Here is a 23,392-nt window from a genome sequence, read left to right as displayed (position 1 = left end):
ACGTGTGGACAGATTGACGCGACACAATCCTCTTGGGCAAAACATCACGATATCCACGATACGTTGAAAAAGTGTATCGTTAATGAACTGTACCCGATATTTATATAATATCGTCATATCGCCCAGCCCTAGGTGTATTCCATGACAATGTGCTAAATATCACACTAAAATACTCTCTTCCGCCACAATATATTGAAACGACTACCACTGTATACCCCCACTACTATAAACGTGGCCTCAGAATTCACCACACACACATACTCGGCACGTAAATATATAAAACAACGCCGTGCAAGCTAATTAGCCTAGCAAGCCTTGTTGTTGAGTGAGTCCTACCGCTCTGGGTCTCCTTCCGGGTCTCCGTCGATCTCGGCCATCTCCTTCACTGATTGGTTGTTAGCTGTTGTGCGTAGCACGTCATCACGTAAGGTTGGTTGTTGTTAGTGAGTGTGCTGAGCCGAGGCTGAACGGAGCCAAGCTTGGAAAATCGATATATCGAAACTTTGCGACCACGTTTCATGTTTATTTCGAGGAAATAATTTATCGCGATAGTTATCGTTATCGTTTTATCGCCCAGCCCTAGGCTGAACCCAATGTGTCAAAGCCTTGGAAGATTCCATCGTTGCCATGGCAATTGATGCCAAAATAAATGTTTAAACCCATGTTTAATTAATCCCTCCAAAAATGGTCTAAATTAACATAACAAATGCTCAAATACTCTTGTCAAGTAGGCCTACTTTTAGTCTAGCCTGAGAACTAAGTAGCCAGCAGGGCTGTACAGTGCGACAAGGTTATCGCAAATTGCCCCTTTTATATGGCCTGTGCGAGTGGAAAATAATATTTGGGGGCAACCTTGCGAGTAGTGATTTCAACCTTCATTCGCATTTCACTCCTAAATTAATCCATACAAATTGGATAATCTTTTTTAAACATTAGCCCAGGGTTTCCGTTAGAAAAAATTGTTGCCGGCCTCAGTGTCCGGTAGATTTCAATCTACCGGTCAAATGAGAGAAATTCCGGTCAGAGTTTATTGAGCTTAAAAACAATTGATAGGCAAAAGAATGACAACAAAACAAAAGTGACATCATCAAGGCATGTAGATTTATAATATTTTTACTTAAAACTAGGCTACTTTTGCGTATAAAGTCATTATATTCCAAATAAAATAAGTCCAGAGACTCCGTGCTGCTGCCGACTTTAAATCAAATAGGTGTCTGTGGGCAGTCGCCCGACATTAAAAACAGCAGTCTGTTATAATCACATTTTTATGAGCTAACGAATTCTGTTATATTGGACATTTGTATTAATTATATCAAGCGAAGAACTGAGAAATTTGGCAGAGAGAGACGGCAACATTATCGTGGGTTTGCGTGACGACTCTCTCTCTCCACCTCCCAATGACTTATTTGCGAGAGTATGTCGATGCAGAGCAGCAGATTCAGCTGTTATTGGCTCTTTCTGGCTCTATCTGGGGCAGCGTTTCCGTTAGCCGGTAATTACCGGTATTTGACTGGCAAAATCTGTTGAAGTCCGACATATTTAATCTCTCCGGTCATAATGTCCGGTGAAAATAATTCCCTCTAAACACAATTAGATTATTTGAATTGTATTAAAATAGGCTAAAATTATATAGCCTATGCGATGAACGAAACAATCTCACCAAGCAGCCGGTCTAATAATGACATCCTGCTGTCAGCGCGAGCTGGCTGCTGATATATTTACGTGAAGCATGGCTTGGCAGGGTGCAGTACTCCAATTCAGCCATTGGCAATTCAGCTGTTGGGTGGGGGCGCTGCTGACACCACTGCTCTGCTCTGCCTGCTCCAAGTGCTCCATGCTTCACGTAAATATATCAGCAGCCAGCTCGCGCTGACACAGCGGTGCCAAATTTCTCAGTTCTTCGCTTGATATAATTAATACAAATGTCCAATATAACGGAATTAGTTAGCTCATAAAAATGTGATTATAACAGACTGCTGTTTATTAAGGTCGGGCAGACTGCCCACCGACACCTCAAGTCGGCAGCAGCAGCACGAAGTCTCGAGGGACTTATTTTATTTGGAATATATTAATGACTGATACGCAAAAGTAGCCTAGTTTTAAGTTAAAATATTATAAATGCCTTGATGATGTCATTCTTTATATAGGTCTATCAATTGTTTTTAAGCTCAATAAACTCTGACCGGAATTTATCCCATTTGTCCGGTAGATTGAAATCTACCGGACACTCAGACCTGCAAAAAAAAATTCTAACGGAAACCCTGATCTGGGGACCGCACAGCAGCGCCCCCCACCCAACATTGAATTGCCAATGGCTGAATTGGAGTACTGCACTGTGCTGCTGCTGCTCCGGCTCTGCAGCTTCACAAAAGTTCGCACACCCAGCACTAAGCTCTCGCTGACAACGTCGTTGTCATTATTAGAAGCAACGATGAAACAAATGTAATGATTGTTTCGTTCATCGCATAGGCTATTTAATTTTAGCCTATTTTAATACAATTCAAATAATCAAATTGTGCTTAGACTCAGGGAATTATTTTCACCGGACATTAAGACCGGAGAGATTAAATATGTCGGACTTCAACAGATTTTGCCGGTCAAATACCGGTAATTACCGGCTAACGGAAACGCTGCATTAGCCTACAACCAGGGCTGTACAGTGAGACATAATGTCGCGGTGCTATGAAAAAAATCTGTCGGCGATGAATGAATTTACTGCGATAGCCTGTGTGTGAAAAAAATAATAATAATTTGCGTGTGAAGTGAATCTGGGCCACGCTATTCTACTTGGTAGTTGTAGTCTATCGTGCGATTAAATACCATGTCTGCATAGAGTCCATACATCCAACACCAAATCCCATAATTCCTAGCGAACAATCTAAATGAAACTCCATGAAGATGGGATGCCCTGATCACTAGGGATGCCCCGATCGATCGGCCACCGATCGTTATCGGCCGATAATCAGTATAAATATGCGATCGGTGATCGGTGATAATGCTTTATTTTCGCCGATCGTCAACACCGATCTCACTCGCTCGTCCCGCTGAGTTCTGTCTCAGACACCGGGAGCTGTGCGGCGTCTGCTCCTCCCTCCAGCCCCTCCCGCGCGCATGTAAACACGGGTCTAGTAGTCTAGTCTAGTGGGACGGGAGGACGGCGTCTCCCTTAGCTAACGTTAGCTACCGTTACAAAATGACCCAGTCAACCATTCACTTCCAGTCCAATACATGATGAGGCATTGTCTAACCGAACGGTATCTAGCCGGCCAGCTACCGATAGCTCCTGACATCAACAAACGCTCCAGCAAGTCTAGTAGAGACGTGTATGATACCTCAGCTAGCTCATGTAGAGCCATATGAAATCCGCGTTCACGGAATCGCGGACGGAATCGCGGAATTGACCAATAAAAATGGAATCAACTGCAAAACGTGGAATATTGCAGAATTTGGCCTAATCTGGACTGAAATTGCGTTTTTGGGTGGAACGCTTGGTGCACACGCGACCGGGGAGGCGGACGCTAGAGCGGGTTACACACAACACAGGCAGTCTCCCAAGCGTCTCGCTGCTTTGGTGTTTACATCGTCAAGAAGCTAATAAATTCCCCAATAAGCCCTCAATTCAGAGCAGAGCAGTATCCTAATGACTTTTATGCCTCCGGCGATAAGGTGTTTTGCTAATTCTGTCAACGTTCCGTGGACTGGAGCCACAAAAACACTTGCGACACAATTTGTGATTAAATAGCGTTAGGACATGATCGCATTTAATGCAAACGAGTCATTATACACTGCCCTTTATAATCGAAATAAACTTAAATAGCTATGAAACGTTTTACAGTACATAGGACTATAGATGGAAATGATAGCTTCTTGCTAAATCTGGTGCAATCCATTTGTTTAATGCAAACGATTGTCATTATACACTGTCCTTTATAAACGAAATAAACTAAACTAAAGGTGCCTAAATTATGCATTACTATATTTCATCACAATAAAATAGATATAGCTAGGCTACTGACATTGTGATAATGTCAGTAGTAGCTAGCTGTATCTATTGTTTACACTTGAAATGTGTATTTTTATTTTGTCACAATATTATTTGAAAAGTATTGTGTAAAATGTAACTGTATTTCTGAGTTGCAGCACTTAAAAACATTAAATGGACTGTTATATCATATTCAATTGTAGACATTTATTCATTCCCACTTATTAGACACTATTTCTGATGGTAAAATGAGCATAAAAAGCAAAATACAGAATTCTGAAATATTAAAACGGAATTTGGGAAAAAATAAAATGGAATTTGGAAAATAATAAAACGGATTTCATATGGCTCTAAGCTCATGTTAGCTGACGCCAGCTCACTGTTCAAAACGAAATGTCCCACTGAACTAAATAGTTCACAGAGGCGCTGTATCAACGTTATATAGCCGGCCAGCAGTAGCCACAGATAGCTCCTGATATCAATGTTTTATAACACTCATTCGATGCGTATTCGAGCTGAGGGCATGTTGTTGAATATGATCAATAGGTCTACCTGCAGCTCCGGAGAATCCTGGCCGTAGCTGCAGGCTACTCGAGTATAGGTTCTAGCTGCAGCTCCGGAGAATCCTGGCCGTAGCTGGAGGCTACTAGAGTACACACAGACAGTGGAGCTTGTTGCGTGGTGGCGATGTCTCGCAGATAATACAAGTAAAAGTCTAATTATAATATAATTTTTTTTTATAAAATATATATATCTTATAAAAAAAAATTATATAAAATTATCTTTAATTTTTTTTAATCAAAAACGATCGGTCTATGAGCCATATCGGCCGATACCATCGTTTTTGGTTTACATTTTTTTTAAATATTTTTTTATATAAAATATATATATTATATAATCATACTTGTAGTTGTATTATCTGCGAGACATCGCCACCACGCAACAAGTCAAAATGCTCGCTATCTGCAAACAGCTCCACTGTCTGTGTGTATACTCGATAGCCTCCAGATGCAGCCAGGATTCTCCGGCACTGCAGCTGGACCCTACCAGTATACTCTGCTTTGGTCAAATCACATTCAGCATGCCCTCAGCTCGAATACGCATCGAATCAATGTTACAAGCCATTGATATCAGGAGCTATCTGTAGCTACTGCTAGCCGGCTAGATAACGTTAAGACAACGCCTCAGTGAACTATTTAATTTACTGGGGCATTTCATATAGAGCTAACGTGAGCTAACGTTGGCTACCGAGCTAACGGAGGTATCATGCACTCGACTATTGCTGGAGCATTTGTTGATATCAGCTAGATACCATTAGACAATGCCTTAGTTGACTGGGTAATTTTGTTTAAACAGTAACGATAGCTAGGTAGCTAACGTTAGCTCACGGTCGCATGCACTTAGGCCTGCCACGATAACACATTTTGCTGGGCGATTAATTGCCCCCGAAAATATTGCGATAAGCGATATTATTGCGACCGGTTAGAGAATTTTTTTGAGAAATTTATTTCCCCAAACTTTTATTTTGAAGCCCACCGCTCCGTCTTTTCCGGTGTTTAAGACTTTTATTTTGAAGCCCACCGACCGGACCGGAAGTATTGTTGTGATTATCCTAGCCGACAACTTGTCTCGTCCGGTTGTGTTTTTTAGTTTTAACGTTAGCTACTAACGTTAGATGCAGCTACTACAGGCAATCAACGATGAGGAGGAAGCGTCAAAGCAGTATTATAATAGAATAGCTGTGGTGCGTAGGCACTGCAGCACGACTCGAAAACGACCTGTTATAATAAATTAATTCATGTTTAACTTGTCCCCGTCTCCAGTCCTTTGACTAGCCCCACCCGTTCATTGTAAACAATGATGCATGTAATTGTATTAACGTTATTCTGTGTTATTCTAACGTTACACTACAAATAACGCTACTTGGTTAAAAGGAGCAACACTATTGAGAAATGTAGTTAAGCTATGTGGTGTTGCCCCACGGAGCTCCTGTGCTGTGCTGTAGTAAAGCCAGCGGCCCGCCTCCCAACACGGACAGTGACTGACAAGGGGCACTGGTTCCGCCTCATTAAAACAAACGCGCAAATAGCAATTAATTGCGTCCGTCAAAATCATTGCATTCATTTAAATTATCGCGGCAATTAATCGATTTATTGCTTATCGCGGCAGGCCTACATGCACTAGACTAGAGCAGACTATTGCCCAAGGCAATAGGAGTCTCTGTGTTGACACAGGTGCGGGAGGGGCAGCGGAGGAGGAGGGGGAGGAGCAGTGCGCTGCAGCTCTGTGTCTGAGAGCGAAGTCATCGATTAAGATCTCCGCTAAGAATTGGATCATGTTTTTCGATCGGTTTTCACGATCGGCGAAAATAAAGCATTATCGGAATTCACCAATCTCATATTTATACTGAATATCGGCCGATACCGATCGCTGGCCGATCGATCGGGGCATCCCTAATGTGGCCTATTGCATCGCCAAAGAAGAACTTCCTTTCATTAAGTTTAAGCCGCTAATTTTGCTCTGCAAGAAGAACGCAGCGGATATCAGTCCATCTTATGACAACCACGTCCGATGTGGAGAGATGATAAAAGACCATAGCCGATTAAATTAAGTCTGATCTGGCAGTGATGATTGACGGGGACACGGACACTTCTAATGTCAGCCATGCATTAGGTGAGTAGCCCACTATTAGGAAGTTTTTCTATACTTAAATACTGTCTACTTAAATTTCCCTCCGGGGATCAATAAAGTATCAACCTATCTAATAATGAGACAATATGCAAATAAGATAATACTAATAATTGTCACGGTTCCCCCCGTATGAAAGTGGCTTGCAACTTACTGCTGGTAAAATCACTGTTTATTTCTCGTTTTGCATAGTATTACATTCCTCTTCTTTTTTTTAATCTACTTTTTTCTCCTGTTTTCTATTTTTCTCCCATCCCAATTTTGTATCGTCCAATTCTACCCTCCCCTGTCTCGAACGCTGTTAGGCCATGCCTCCTACAAGCCGGCTGCAATGTGGACGAAGCCTTACATCACGTGTCCCCTCCGCGTGAATATTAAAGGCAACCAACTTGTGTTCAGCGTTTCTCTGATTGGCCACACGGCCAATCAATCAATCCACTAGCACACGCCCTCGCGCAAAGAGAGACGCGGCAAAAGCGCTGGTCGAACCAGCGGTGTTCTGTTGTGTGACTGTACTAAACACTTCCACCACATGACCGACATTTGACATACAGTACACCTCCTATCTATGTTGGGATTATGTTTGGTCATGACAAAACAATAAAAATCGCTACTGTTAGTAATGCTGCCACCACCCACTTCAATTACAGAGCTCTCATATTTGCGAATGCATAAACTATATCTTAAATTATGGCGATGTGTCTAATATGGCAGTCGCGAAGTCATTGATAAGCGACAGCCATATTAGACACATAGCCATAATTTAAGATATAGTTTATGCATTCGCAAAATATGAGAGCGCGCCGCTGTCATTGAAGGGCTTCCTACAACAGAGCACCGCCGCTGCGCTGCTGCTGAAGCTGTATCAAGCCGGCGGCGGTGCACGGACGCCGGGGAAAAACCACCGCGTCGCCCCGCTGGCGCTTCAGGCTCAGCAGCCTCCACGGGCGAAATAACATATAACGTTACAGTTCCACACTGATGTACAGTGAGTGTCTAATATGGCTGTCGCGAAGTCATGCCTCTCCCTCTGACAATATCATAATGATGTGTTTTCTATATTATATCCACAATCATTCATCTAAAAAATTGTATGGGCTTTGATTAAACATGTAACCTACACCTACTGTAACTTACTGTACCTCTGCTTCCTACAGCACAGCAGGTAATGGCGTTAATCAATGGAACGCGAAACATAATAACGTTACGCTTTCTAGTTCAGCGCATTTCATAACTGTGTGGGCTTTTATACACGAGTGAATCTGGTAGTCTATGATACACAGCGTGGGTCGGCTTTCAGAGGGAGAGGCATGACTTCGCGACAGCCATATTAGACACTCACTGTACATCAGTGTGGAACTGTAACGTTATATGTTATTTCGCCCGTGGAGGCTGCTGAGCCTGAAGCGCCAGCGGGGCGACGCGGTGGTTTTTCCCCGGCGTCCGTGCACCGCCGCCGGCTTGATACAGCTTCAGCAGCAGCAGCGGCGGTGCTCTGTTGTAGGAAGCCCTTCAATGACAGCGGCGCGCTCTCATATTTTGCGAATGCATAAACTATATCTTAAATTATGGCTATGTGTCTGATATGGCTGTCGCTTATCAATGACTTCGCGACAGCCATATTAGACACTCACTGTACATCAGTGTGGAACTGTAACGTTATATGTTATTTCGCCCGTGGAGGCTGCTGAGCCTGAAGCGCCAGCGGGGCGACGCGGTGGTTTTTCCCCGGCGTCCGTGCACCGCCGCCGGCTTGATACAGCTTCAGCAGCAGCAGCGGCGGTGCTCTGTTGTAGGAAGCCCTTCAATGACAGCGGCGCGCTCTCATATTTTGCGAATGCATAAACTATATCTTAAATTATGGCTATGTGTCTGATATGGCTGTCGCTTATCAATGACTTCGCGACAGCCATATTAGACACATCGCCATAATTTAAGATATAGTTTATGCATTCGCAAATATGAGAGCTCTGTCATTGAAGTGGGTGGTGGCAGCATTACTAACAGTAGCGATTTTTATTGTTTTGTCATGACCAAACATAATCCCAACATAGATAGGAGGTGTACTGTATGTCCACTGCTACCGCAGCTGAACACAAGTTGGTTGGACTTGGAACAGCAGCCCAACAAGTACACAAGTTGGTTGCCGCGCTGCCGCTCGCTTGCTCCTTGGATTTCATTTGGGACGTGCGCTTGCCTGCGCGTGGGGGCGGGGGGGCGCGGCCAATCAGAGAAAAGCCGAACACAAGTTGGTTGCCTTTAATATTCACGCGTCCCCTCCGGTACTCGAGGAAGCAGCCGTCGCATCTTTTCACCTGCACAGCGCGATCTCTCAGCGGCGGGGGTCTGCGTGGGAGGGACACGCCGCCCCCGTCGCTTCCTGATTCTGCTGCGCAGGCGCACCAACTGACCTGTAGGAGTCGCTGTCCACAACGTCCGATCCCCACCCATCAGCTTTCCCACCCCTAACACTGCCAATTGTGTTAGTATGAACGACCAGCCAAGCTGATAGCAATGCGGAGAGCTGGGCTCGAGTTGAATTGAACATTTCACTGTCGAAAGCGCAAACTTAAACAAGGTTGCGTCGCAACACGGTTTTCAAAATAAAGGTCACATATACAAATACCGTAGTAGGCCTCTCAATTCTTATAAAAAAAAGTCCCGGATATACATAAACATTAATTGGCATAGATCTCTATAAACGCCACGGCCCAACACATTGATCACTTTAGGCACACCCTGAAACCAGTAACATCACAAATATGAAGCATGTAATTACCCATTAAAACAATAAACCTTTCATGGGGTTATTTACAATAATAATTATTTATTTATTTATAAAGCACTTTTCATTGTGAAACAAAGGTATGCAGAGGTTCTTGTCCTCCTGATTAATGCAATGGTGTGTGTGTGTTGTGATGATCTCATTCAAGGAGCACTACAAGCGTTGTTGTTTTTGTTCTATTAGTGATTTACACACTTTCTCAGTTGGTTCATTATAAAAGATATAGTGATGCACCGATGTGAAAATTGTGGCCGATACCGATAACCGATATTAATATTGCTGTTCTGGCCGATACCGATATTTACTGATGTCGATATCTCTGTATAGAAAACACTTTTTTATGATAATCAAATAAAGAGCTATTTTCCAAAACGCATATTTTTTTAACTTTTGTAACTTATTTTCAGAAATGACTGATATTTTGAAACTATTTAAGGCCAATTTTTTTTTTTTATATATCTGCCCATATCGGCCCTATCTTGATATCGGACCGATACTGATGTGTAAAAAAAGAAACTGCCATATCGGCCGATATTATATCGGCGGCCGATATATCGTGCATCACTAAAAAGATACAAAAGCACTTAAATGTTAAATAAAAGGACCACTGTAATGAGGCAGGAGGAACATATTTATTTGCACTATAATGGTAGAATTGTAATAAAAAAAACCCTAAAAAATATTCTGTGCCCCTAAATTTCTCATTTAGGGGCACCTGTGCCCCTAGTGAAAAAGCTTAGCGTACTGTCCTGAGCCAGCATTTAGATAACCATGTTCTTATTAGGCTCTGGCTATGGCTGAACGATTAATCGATTTTAAATCGAAATCGCGATTTGGACATTATTTATTAGGTTATACTGTTAGACTTCGGCCTCCCAAGCCCTGTTACCATCTGCTACTAATAGACTGGCACATAGGCTGAAAACCTCTCACAAAAAAGCAATTGACTCTTATGATAGATTTGATAGCTATGGCTGTAATACATTTTGTTTAACTTGACAAGGCCTCTGCTTCTGTTTTTGTTTTGTCGCATATCCTTCAGGTGTTATAACTTTGATTTAGGCCTAAATAGGAGCTATTTTGTGCGAATAGGCTAAGAGTTTCTAATTAATTTAGTTGAACACAAAAACTGTTAACTTTGATAAGGCATCTTCTTTTATTTATTATTAACACTTTGAGTGCCAACGACGAGATTTCTCGTTAGTTCATGCCAACCGTTGAGTGCCAGAGAGACGAGAGATCTTGTTTTTGATCGTTTTTTTTTAATTATTAGCGATTAACGAGTCACTTCCTGTTGGCAATCTGCCGATCGGCCACCAGATGGCGCTCTTGAACCGCTAGAGAGTTGAGTGGAGATCAGCAGTATATCTCAGGACCCGGGGGAGAAATATGATTTAGATCACAGATTTTTGAAATATTGACATCAAAGACGAGTTACGGCGTCTTCGGCAGAATGAGCATGGCGAGGAATGACGTCTAAACACGTCATCCGCGATTAAAGTGTTAATAACGTTATCGGGTTTATCGGGATGACGTCATAATTGCTGATATCGGCCCGATAATTATCGTGCATCCCTAATATATAGACCAATCAAGTTAAAGCATTAGGGCATGCATACACCCCACCAGTGCACTTGTTTTGTGTTCTACATCACCCCATGCTTGTGGCATGCTTGTTTGTTCCACTGTATACACTCTGGAAGAACATGTGATGCTCAATTGTCAAGGACGATCTTCTGCCACTGTGCTCTATAGTGCCAATTTCATCAAATATAGAACAATATCACCTAATAATAATGATTTAAAATGAATGGTAACAATGATTAGAATAATGTGCCTAACAAGAGTACCAGGTGCTTGCTCCAAGCTAGATGTAAGGAGCATGGAGCTGGATTGAGGGTAGCTCCATATTGCCTTGCATCATGCCTTGTGGCACACTGATCTGCTGGCCTCTCTCTTAGGTGCTAAACCCTGTGTCTTGTGGCACAGTTTTAATGGGTTACATGGGTTGATGTTGAACTGAAAAGTGCTGTGTGGAGGCCTTGTCCTCGGGTGACTCTGGCCTCCTGGGATCATCTATCGTGGTCCATCCGGCGCCTCTTTCGAGTTTTCCCAGCCTTGTGGTCTGTGCTGTCGTCAGTCAGTTTGCTCAGTCTCTTTATCAACTGAACCTTCCCTTACTTTCCAATTCCTCCCACACTCTCACCGGCAGCCTTGAAATGGTCTCACAGACGGACAATCTTTTCTTTGAATTTTTATTTAAATGTTCTTTTATGACATTTTCTGCTTTTATTGTGAATAGGACAGCTTGGAAATTGGGAGAGAGAGAGAGATGGGGAGGACATGCAGCAGCACATGTCCTCGGCCGGATTTGAACCCAGGACGCTGCGGTTACACTGAGCGTATATACGTGGTGCGCCCCACAGACGGACAATCTTGAGGTCAGGAGGATCTACGTCTTCTCACACACTGAGAGTCTGACTGTGTTCATCACAGGCTCTCTGAACTGCCTCAGCATTGTGCTGCTTAGTTGCTACTCTCTGGTCTGAGCTGCTGTTTGCCGTACCAGCACAGCCAATGAGCCTGAGTGAAGTCCCCTTGCTAGAGTGTTCCGAGGGCAAGTTGTATGCGGAGATTGAGGTCGTCAGAGCTGTTGGTTCTGTACTTTGCTCCCCCCCCTTCACTGTGCTCCAACACCACTCCATCAATTATGAATGACCCCTGTGTGGCTCAGGAAAGAAGACTGCTTGCAGCCCCAAATATGCCCTCTCTCACACTCCTCCTCTCCCCCTCTTATGTGTCTTCTCTTGCTCTTCCGCTTGCCCTCCCCACCCCACGCTCGTCACTCTTTTCTCCCTTCCTTTATTCCCTTGCTCTTTCTTTCTTTCTCCCTTCCTTTATTCCCTTGCTCTTACTTTCTTTCTTCATTCCAATTCTGTCTCTTCTCTTCCTCCCTTGGCCAGTCCCGGCTTGCTGTCTTAGTTGGCCGTAGGCATGGCAACATAACATGCCCCACTGAGCGGGGAGAAGGCGTTGTGATGGTGAGGCGAAGAGCAGCCTCTCTGCAGCCATGTGACCTACTAGCAATCCCATGGAGCGTGGCTGTGGAGCACTGTTAGAGCCATATGAAATCCGTTTTATTATTTTCCAAATTCCATTTAATTTTTTCCCAAATTCCATTTTTTCCGTTTTAATATTTCAGAATTCTGTATTTTGCCTTTTATGCTCATTTTACCATCAGAAATAGTGTCTAATAAGTGGGAATGAATAAATGTCCACAATTGAATAAGATATAACAGTCCATTTAATGTTTTTAAGTGCTGCAACTCAGAAATACAGTTCAATTTTACACAATATTTTTCAATTAATATTGTGACAAAATAAAAATACATATTTCAAGTGTAAACAATAGATACAGCTAGCTACTACTGACATTATCACAATGACAATGTCAGTAACCTAGCTATATCTATTATATTGTGATGAAATATACTAGTAATGCATAATTTAGGCACCTTTAGTTTAGTTTATTTCGTTTATAAAGGACCGTGTATAATGGCAATTGTTTGCATTAAACAAATGGATGGGTGCACTAGATTTAGCAAGAAGCTATCATTTCCATCTATAGTCCTATGTACTGTAACGTATTTAAGTTTATTTAGATTATAAAGGGCAGTGTACAAATGGATGGGTGCAACAGATTTAGCTAGAACTTCTAGAAGCTATCATTTCCATAGATAGTCCTATAACGTTACATAGCTATTTAAGTGTATTTAGTTTATAAAGGGCAGTGTATAATGACAATCGTTTGCATTAAACAAATAGATTTAGCTAGAAGCTAAACGTCCTAACGTTATAACTATTTCACAATAGTGTCGCAAGTGTTTTTGCGGGTCCAGTCCACGGAACGTTGACAGAATTAGCAAAACACCTTATCACCGGAGGCATAAAAGTCATTAGGATACTGTTCTGCTCTGAATTGAGGGCTTATTGTGGAATTGTTTAGCTTCTTGACAACGTTAACACTGAAGCAGCCAGACGCTTGAGCACCGCGGCTGTGTTGTGTGTAACACGCTGTAGAGTCCCCGGCTCCCCGGTCGCGTGTGCACCAAACGTTCCACCCAAAAACGACATTTCAGTCCAGATTAGGCCAAATTCTGCAATATTCCACGTTTTGCAGTTGATTCCATTTTTATTGGTTAATTCCGCGATTCCGTCCGCGATTCCGTGAACGCGGATTTCATATGGCTCTACACTGTGTGCTGCTCTCTGCAGAGCAGCCTCTCAGCCCATGGCTCTCGGCTCATGTCGTCTGTTGATGTTTTGAAGATGTTTCTCATGGTTGTGTTGTTGCCTCCCAAGGTTGTGGACAGGGCACGAAATTAACTTTTTGACTCACCGGCCAGTGGCGGGTAGATGGGAAGAATCTACCCGCCAAGCATATTTATTACCTGCCAAATTTGTTTTGATTAAAAAAAATATATATATATATTTTATATCTTTTTTTTTAAATAAAATATATATTATATAATCATACTTGTAGTTGTATTATCTGCGAGACATCACCACCACGCAACAAGTCAAAATGCTCGCTATCTGCAAACAGCTCCACTGTCTGTGTGTATACTCGAGTAGCCTCCAGCTCCAGCAAGGATTCTCCGGCGCTGCAGCTGGACCCTATACTCTACATTCAGCATGCAAGGATTCTCCGGCGCTGCAGCTGGACCCTATTGGTATAACATTACGGTTCTTTGGTCAAATCACATTCAGCAAGCCCTCAGCTAGAATACGCATTGAATCAATCTTATAAGACATTGATATCAGGAGCTATCTGTAGCTACTGCTAGCCCGCTAGATAACGTTAAGACAATTTAGTTTACTGGGACATATAGATCTAACGTGAGCTAGCTAACGTGAGCTAGCTAACGAGGGAACGGAGGTATTATGCACTCGAGTCGACTATTGCTGGAGCATTTGTTGATATCAGCAGCTATCAGTAGCTAGCCAGCTAGATACCGTTAGACAATGCCTCGTCATGTATTAAACTAAAAGTGAGGCCTAACAAAATTAATAGTTGGTTTCCGGTTGCCGACCGACCCTGCCGATTTAGGTGCGACCCAATATATTTAGAGTTTTTAAAAAAAATTATAATTTTTTTTTTTTTTTTTTTAACGAATAAAGTTTCATAGAAATCTTAGTCAAACATTTAGTATTATGGATATTAAACATGCTGGCAGAGTACATGCATCCATGTTGTTGTGAACATTTTAATTAAATAAAGAAATTCCCTATCCATAGTCGCCGTGGGAAAGAATAAAATAAAATAAAATAATAAAATAAATTCCCTACCTACCCATGGCCAAACTGACAACCAACAGGAAACCAACAATATATTTTACTTTGCCTGAATAGTTGACTGGGTCATTGTTTAAACAGTAACGTTAGCTCATGGAGGTCCGCTCTAGACTAGAGCAGACTGCCTCTGTGTTGATACGAGCAGAAGCCAATAGTATCCCGCTGCAGGGCTGGGCGGATTATGACTCGTTGCCACGTTTTTTTTCAAAATAAGAGTATCATACGAACCGAATGTTGCTAACTGCCGGAGCCATCGATATTATGACTGGAGCTGCGCTTGGGGCGGAAATGAGACCCGCACAGGATTTTCAAAATTAGAGTATCGTTATGAACTACACGCCACACCAGCGTTTCCGTTAGCCGGTAATTACCGGTATTTGACTGGCAAAATCTGTTGAAGTCCGACATATTTAATCTCTGGTCTTAATGTCCGGTGAAAATAATTCCCTGAGTCTAAGCACAATTTGATTATTTGATTTGTATTAAAATAGGCTAAAATTAATTAGCCTATGCGATGAACGAAACAATCATTACATTTGTTTCATCGTTGCTTCTAATAATGACAACAACGTTGTCAGCGAGAGCTTAGTGCTGGGTGTGCAAACTTTTGTGAAGCTGCAGAGTCGGAGCAGCAGCAGCACAGTGCAGTACTCCAGCAGTACTCCAATTCAGCCATTTGCAATTCAATGTTGGGTGGGGGGCGCTGCTGTGCGGTCCCCAGAAAAGAGCCAATAACAGCTGAATCTGCTGCTCTGCATCGACATACTCTCGCAAATAAGTCATTGGGAGGTGGAGAGAGAGAGAGAGTCGTCACGCAAACCCACGATAATGTTGCCGTCTCTCTCTGCCAAATTTCTCAGTTCTTCGCTTGATATAATTAATACAAATGTCCAATATAACAGAATTCGTTAGCTCATAAAAATGTGATTATAACACTGTTGTTTATTAATGTCGGGCGACTGCCCACAGACACCTATTTGATTTAAAGTCGGCAGCAGCACGAGTCTCTGGACTTATTTTATTTGGAATATAATGACTTTATACGCAAAAGTAGCCTAGTTTTAAGTAAAAATATTATAAATCTACATGCCTTGATGATGTCATTCTTTTGTTTTGTTGTCATTCTTTTGCCTATCAATTGTTTTTAAGCTCAATAAACTCTGACCGGAATTTCTCTCATTTGACCGGTAGATTGAAATCTACCGGACACTGAGGCCGGCAACAATTTTTTCTAACGGAAACCCTGTGCCACACGGCGGGCAGACCTCTCAGTGGCACGCGCCAAGCGTAAAAACTGACCGCCAATGGCGGGTGGCGGGCTCTAAATTTGCCCCCCTGGTTGTGGATGTTTGTCCAGTAGTGCAGGGCTGTACGTTAACTTTTTTTGCACATAGCACTGGTGCTACAGAGGTTGATAGTTTTGTAGCACAGGCCAAAATCGTGTAGCACAAGTATAAAACGTGTTATATTTGTAACGGTCACAAATGTGCTGCCTATTGTATTTGTGTTATTTAGTTGCAGTGCCATGTTTGGCTGTCATTTTCATGCTGACAAGTTGACGTCACACAGCCAGACACGTTACGTGTAAGTAGGGCTGGGCGATATGGCCAAAAACGTTATTGCGATAAAATGATAATTCTTTTCATATCACTCGATATCGATAATTATCGTCGATATAATTTCTGTCAAGTTTAATTAACTTCTTATGCCCGGCGCAGACGGACGGGCTATTAATAGACTCAGTTGTTTTGCTGCTGCGAATGTCTCGAGTTGATGTCGTCATCAGTCCGCGCACGTTCTTCTACGCACCAGTGTATAGATTATTATATTCCACCAGGGGGCAACCTACCGCCACTGGATCATATGCATTATAAGAATGGAACTAAGTTAGCCAGAGCAAGCGGTGTATCCCATGACAATGTACTAACTATCACCCTAAAATACTCTGTTCCGCCCCAATACATTGCAACGACGTCCACCGCATACCCCACACTACTCTAACCGTGGCCTCAGAATTCACGCCACACACCCACTCCGCACGTAAACTATAAAATAGCGGCATGCAAGCTAATGATCCTAGCCAGCCTTGTTTCCAATGTACTATCACCCTAAAATACTCCGTTCCGCCCCAATACATTGCAACGACGTCCACTGCATACCCCACACTACTCTAACCGTGGCCTCAGAATTCACGGCACACACACACTCCGCACGTAAACTATAAAATAGCGGCGTGCAAGCTAATGATCCTAGCCAGCCTTGTTTACTACCCAGAGGTGCACCGCGGGTCTCCTTCGCTGTCGCCATCTCCTTCACTGATTGGTTGTTAGTGAGTGTGCTCATATCCAAGCTTGGAAAAGCGATATCGAAACTTTGCGACCACGTTTCATGTTTATTTCGAGGAAATAATTTATCGCGATAGTTATCGTTATCGTTTTATCGCCCAGCCCTACGTGTAAGGAATTATGGGATTTGGTGTTGGGTGTATGGACTCTACTAAGGGTGGGAATCACCAGTTCCATCACGATACGATTAGGGATGCCCCGATCGATCGGCCACCGATCGTTATCGGCCGATAATCAGTATAAATATGCGATCGGTGAATTCCGATAATGAGTCATATTCGCCGATCGCGGAAACCGATCAAGCGGAGATCTCACTCGCTGTCTGTCTCAGACACACAGGACCTGCAAACTGCCGCTGCTCCTCCTCCCTAGCCCCGCCCGCACCCGTGTACAGTTTGTAAACACAGAGGAGGAGGCTCCTCTGCTCAGTCTATAGTGCATTCGACCTGAGCTAACGTTAGCTACCTAGCTATCGTTACTGTTTAAACAAAATTACCCAGTCAAGTCTTGTAGTGCATGTTGATACCTCCGTTAGCTCGCGTTAGCTGACGTTAGTTCACTGTTCAAAACTAAATGTCCCAAACTAAATAGTTCACTGAGGCGTCGTCTTAACGTTATATATCCGGCTAGCAGTAGCTACTGATGGCTCCTGATATCAATGTCTTATAACATTGACTCGATGCGTATTCAAGCTGAGGACTTGCTGAATGTGATTTAACGTTATACCAATACTAGGGTCCAGCTGCAGCGCCGGAGGGTCCAGCTGCAGCGCCGGAGAATCCTGGTTGTAGCTGGAGGCTACTAGTACACACACAGTGGAGCTGTTTGCAGATAGCGAGCATTTTGACTTGTTGCGTGGTGGCGATGTCTCGCAGATAATACAAGTACAAGTCTAATTATATAATATATATATTTTATTAAAAAAAAATATAAAATAATTTTTTTTTATCAAAAATGATCGGTATCGGCCGATATGGCTCACGACGATCGGTGATCGGTATCGGTGGCAAAAAACCTGATCGGGGCATCCCTAGATACGATATAGATTCTTTGGACAACAATACGATATTGGCCGATATCTGCCACGATACGATACAATGCAGGTGCCTGCAATCGATATGAGACGATATCATAAGCCCATTTAACACAATCAGTAATATTTAGATCAACTCAAAAAAGGTAACGGAAATATAATTAGATTTTTTTTTATTTAGCTCTTCCAGACATTTAAATGAAAAACAATAAATAGTTTTTAATAAAAATAGACCTCCTGTTCACTAAAGTGCCACGTTTTGATATATTGAGCTTTAAACTTTAAGTAAATCTTTTTGGAACTCAACACGCAACTTAAAACCCCTTCCTCTCCCAAACCGTTCCTGCAATTGTTTTATGTTGCATGATGATCATGAATACATTTATTATATGTTAGGCTTGGGCGGTATTACGGTATACCAGGATATTTCGAAATCCCGCCGGTATGATTCTCAATACCGTGACGTAACAGACTGCTATTACACTGACACGGAGTTGATTGTAGTGCACAGCACGTGCCAGCAGAGGGTTACGTGGCTATCGTTCTGGGAGCTAACGTTAGTAGCACTAGGGTGCTGCGGGCTAACTGGCTACCGTTCTGGGAGCTAACGTTACTAGTACTAGGTTTCCGCGGGCTAACTGGCCATCGTTCCGTAATTTGTTTACTTGGTAACACGGGTTGCTAAGGAATTTAGGTTTGAGGTTGAAGAAAGTGCACTTTTAGGTTGAAGGAACGGCCCTAATGTCAACGTGTTTCAATATAAGTGTTATGTATGGTGATAACGAGTATATTGTTAGCTCCGCCCCCCCCCCCCCCCCCCCCCCCCCCACCGCTGATGAAAATGAAAGTCATACCGTCATATACCGTATACCGGGGTATTATGTCAGCAAGGTATGACGGTATGAAGCAGGGACCGAAACTAGAGAGCGCCACCCGCCATTTGCGCTCAGTTTTTACGTTTGGCGCCTCCCACTGAGAGGTCTCACCGCCGTGTGGCGGGCAATCAAATAGTCATGTGAAAACCGAAAATCATGATCCAATTCTTTAGCGGAGTTCTCACTCGCTGTCTCAGCACACTGAGACCGCGCACTGCTGCTGCTGCTCCTACCCCTCCCCACCTGTTTCTGTATGCCTGCATGTAAACAGAGGCTATTGCCTCCGACAGTCACTGTGACATTAGTCTAGTCAGTGTGGGACCTTCGTGAGATAACGTTAGCTACCGTTACAAAATGACCCAGTCAACTATTCACTTAGTTTAATACATGAGGCATTGTGTAACGTTATCCAGCTGGCTAGCTACGGATAGCTCCCGACATCAACAACTGCTGCAGCAATAGTCCAGTGCATAATACCTCCGTTGGCTAGGTAGCTCACTAGTCACTACGAAATGTCGCAGTAAACTAAATAGTTCACTGAGGCGTTGTCCCAACGCCATCCAGCAGTAGCTACAGATAGCTCCTGACATCAATGTCCTACAACAACAACATGCGTATTCGAGTCCCTGGCTTACATCGCATGAGTGAGGGCTGCTGAATAGGGTCCAGCTGTAGCTCAGGGGAATCCTTTTGCATGCTGAATGTAGCGTTTAGGGTCCAGCTGCAGCGCCGGAGAATCCTTGCTGGAGCTGGAGGCCACTCGAGTATACACACAGACAGTGGAGCTGTTTGCAGACAGCGAGGTGGCGATGTCTCGCAGATAACACAATCACAAGTATGATTATATAATATATATATTTTATTAAAAAAAATTTATATAAAATAATAATAAAAAAAAAATGTATCAAAAAAAAAGTTGGCAGGTAAGAAATATGCTTGGCGGGTAGATTCTTCCCATCTACCCGCCACTGGCCGGTGAGTCAAAAAGTTAATTTCGCTCCCTGCGCCCAAGCCTATTATATGTAATGTATTGTATTTTTTATGTTTAAATATCAACATTATCTGTCCACCCTCAGTACTATCAATATAATATACTCGTCTGACTTCATCTGATATTTTCAAACCCACACACACACACACACACACACACACACACAAGGGAGAATGCCTGCCCCCCTCCTTCCCAGTCCCCACTCTGCTGTTCTCTCTATGGCTCTGAACAGTGAACAGGGTTAGCTGGTTGTTAGCTTACGCTAACGGAACGAATACACGATGTGGTCATAGAGGAATGGCGAGGAGTGCAAAGCATGTTAGATGCATTTGACCCGTTGCGGAATGAAACAGCAGGGATTTGGGTGGCGAAATAGGCACACTAGCCTTGCTATGTTGCAATGTGCGTGTTCCAGACGCTACTGCTACCACTGAGACGAGTACTGTTGTGTGCTGTGGAGCAGAGCGGATACGACACCACGGGATTTTCAAAATAAGAGTATCGATATGAACCGAACGTTGCTAGCTGCTGGATCCATAGATATTATGGCTGGAGCTGCGCTTGGGCGGAAATGAGAGTTGCCACAGGATTTTCAAAATAACAGTATCGATATGAACCGAATGCCTATCACACCAGTGCTACTAAAGTAAATCCATTCATCGCACAGACCGATGTTGCTGTAGCACGCGCAACATATATCTCGCACTGTACAGCCCTGCAGTAGTGTGGTCTTGTATAAAAAGAAAGAAAAATAGGTCAATGAAGGCTGTTAGTCAAGGTCCTGTGGGAGCAAGGTATACAATGTGGGGGGAAAGGTCCTGTGAGAGCAAGGTATACAATGTGGGGGGAAAGGTCCTGTGAGAGCAAGGTATACAATGTGGGGGGGAATATGAAAAGCTCTGCTGGGAGGGGGGGGGGGGTGTATGTTGGAGACACTTTGCGTGAGCTATAATTAAACCAGGAACTAACGTAACCCGTTTCTTTCCTTTCTCCATGTCCCATCTTTCTCTCCCCCCAACCCCTTACTCCACCCCCACCCCTTACTCCACCCCCAACCCCTTACTCTACCCCCACCCCTTACTCTACCCCCACCCCTTACTCCACCCCCACCCCTTATTCCACCCCTAACCTTTACTCCACCCCCACCCCTTACTCCACCCCCACCCCTTGCAGGACGCTGGTTCTGGAGGTGAGGCCGGAGGACCAGACTCAATGAGTTTCAAGCGACATGTCCGAGAAGTCAGGGCAGAGCACAAAGGCAAAGGATGGCAAGACCAAGTATGCAACCCTTAGCCTCTTCAATACCTACAAGGGCAAATCTCTGGAAACCCAAAAGACTGCAGGTAAGCCCTCTATGCCTCCTCTGAACTGCACCATCTTACACACACAGCTGAAGTATTACATAATTAACCATACCATAGCTAATGAGTGGAATGTGAGGCAGTGTTTGCATTAAGTAGGAGTGTTCTTTTCTCAATACACACACTGCTCAGTCAGCCTCAGGATCACACTGCCTCTACATATTCCATCTGCTCAGCGGAACAGGGATATGGGTGAAGAGCTTGTATGTGTGCCATATTATTGTTTGCTTGGTAGCGTATGAAGGATGTGTACATGAAAGGACATGCACATTTTGAATGCCATAGTTCTTATAATCGCACACAGCCATGTTACTCGTTTCTGTAATGTAAGTCAAACGGTTTCCATTGTGTTCTCTTCACACCAGTGGCTGCCAGACATGGGCTCCAGAGTTTGGGCAAAGTTGCTGTCAGTCGGCGCATGCCCCCTCCAGCCAGCTTGCCCAGCTTGAAGGCTGAGAACAAGGGTAACGACCCCAACGTCAACATCGTACCCAAGGACGGCAGCGGCTGGGCATCCCGACCTGAGGGAGGGGACGAGAAGTGAGACCAGACGACTCTCTCTTCACACACTCTTGCTTGTTCTCTCTCTCTCTCTCTCTCTCTCTCTCTCTCTCTCTCTCTCTCTCTCTCTCTCTCTCTCTCTCTCTCTCTCTATCTATCTATCTCTTTGTCTCTCGCATGCACGCACACTTTCACTCACATGGTAAATGGACTGTATTTATACAGTGCTTTTGTCCAAAGCGCTTGATAACTTACGCCTCACATTCATTCATTCACTTTAAGTGCTCAAGGACACTTTGACACGCTGCCAGGAACTTTCAGATTACCCGTAGTAGACGACCGCTCTCCCTCCTGAGCCACTGTCGCCTCAAACACACAGTCTCACATACTCGCATACACGCACACAAACACAGTCTCACATACACACACACACCTTCACTCAGACGTGCTCGCTCTCTTTCTCTTAACACACGCACGCTGTTCTCACTGAAACCAAACACCCTTCCGTTTATCATACATCTCTCTCACCCCACTGGAAATGTTAAGCCCTCTTCTCTATTTCTCTGCCTCCTTTCCCGTGCTTCTCTCTGGGCTCCAGGCAGCAGGAGACTCCCCCCCCACCTCAGGCCAAACCAACACCACCTCCGCCCCCGGAGCCCCCTGCAGCGGCAAGTCGCTCCTGGGCAAACAACAAGCCACAGCCACAGCCAGACGGTGAGTCTTTTTCAGCCATCGAACCCATTCATAAAACATGAAGTGCTTTTTGTTTGAGCTCCATGGCGCCGTTGAGCTTGGAGGGTAACATCATTACTGACGTCGCTAGGGGTGGTTGAGGGTTTGTTTCCGACCTGGAGACTAAAACCGTGCTGTAAATCGAAACCTTTTTCTCTAGTCACTATTGCATCATATGTATTCGATGCATCCATGTCATTGTGTGATGATGCTTCTGTGGTTAATCCTGTAAATATTCAACACTATTGTTATTTTTATTCTAATTCTATTAGAATATTCTAATTGTGTATATACATGATCGTGTAGTTGTGCAGCCCTGGCCTATTTTTATTTTATAATTCTATTTTATTCCACTTTTTTTTTTCTTTTTCATAATTGTGTCAATGTCGCACAAAAAACAACCAAATCAAATTCCTTGTATGTGAAAACGACTTGGCAATAAAGACCTTTCTGATTCTGACTGTGGTCCTTGTTTCAGGAGCCCCTCGTGTGAGCAGCCAGTTCCACCAGGAGTTCCCCACCTTGCAGGCGGCTGGAGAGGCAGAGAAAGGAGACGGTCAAGAGGAGGAGCCTTATGGACCTGGACCCAGCCTCAGACCTCAAAGTACAGCCACTCACTCACTCACTCACTCACTCACTCACTCACTCACAGTATGCCTCTAAATATTGTTCGGTACATTGATTGCCTTTTCCCTCTTAGTCTGCCTATTGCTCAGGACCAAATTCTCCCAGAGCACAAGATCA

General features: G+C 43.7%; 1 protein-coding gene across 4 annotated transcripts in view; it reads left to right on the top strand.

The window, feature by feature from the left end:
- Window positions 1–23,392, top strand: part of prrc2c (proline-rich coiled-coil 2C) — an 85,725-nt gene that overhangs the window by 7,921 nt on the left and 54,412 nt on the right. For all 4 annotated transcript variants that reach the window (XM_084309276.1, XM_084309274.1, XM_084309275.1 and 1 more), the window contains exons 2-5: window positions 21,228–21,397; window positions 21,781–21,955; window positions 22,515–22,630; window positions 23,127–23,252. In XM_084309276.1, coding sequence (XP_084165402.1) covers window positions 21,283–21,397; window positions 21,781–21,955; window positions 22,515–22,630; window positions 23,127–23,252 — 532 coding nt within the window. In that variant the 5' untranslated portion in view covers window positions 21,228–21,282. The remainder of the gene's footprint in view (window positions 1–21,227; window positions 21,398–21,780; window positions 21,956–22,514; window positions 22,631–23,126; window positions 23,253–23,392) is intronic.

The sequence above is a fragment of the Notolepis coatsorum genome (genome assembly GCF_963971535.1).
Source record: "Notolepis coatsorum genome assembly, chromosome: 2".
Taxonomy (NCBI): domain Eukaryota; kingdom Metazoa; phylum Chordata; class Actinopteri; order Aulopiformes; family Paralepididae; genus Notolepis; species Notolepis coatsorum.
Note: the sequence above shows the minus strand (reverse complement) of the source record. Positions and strands in the feature narration are given on the sequence as shown.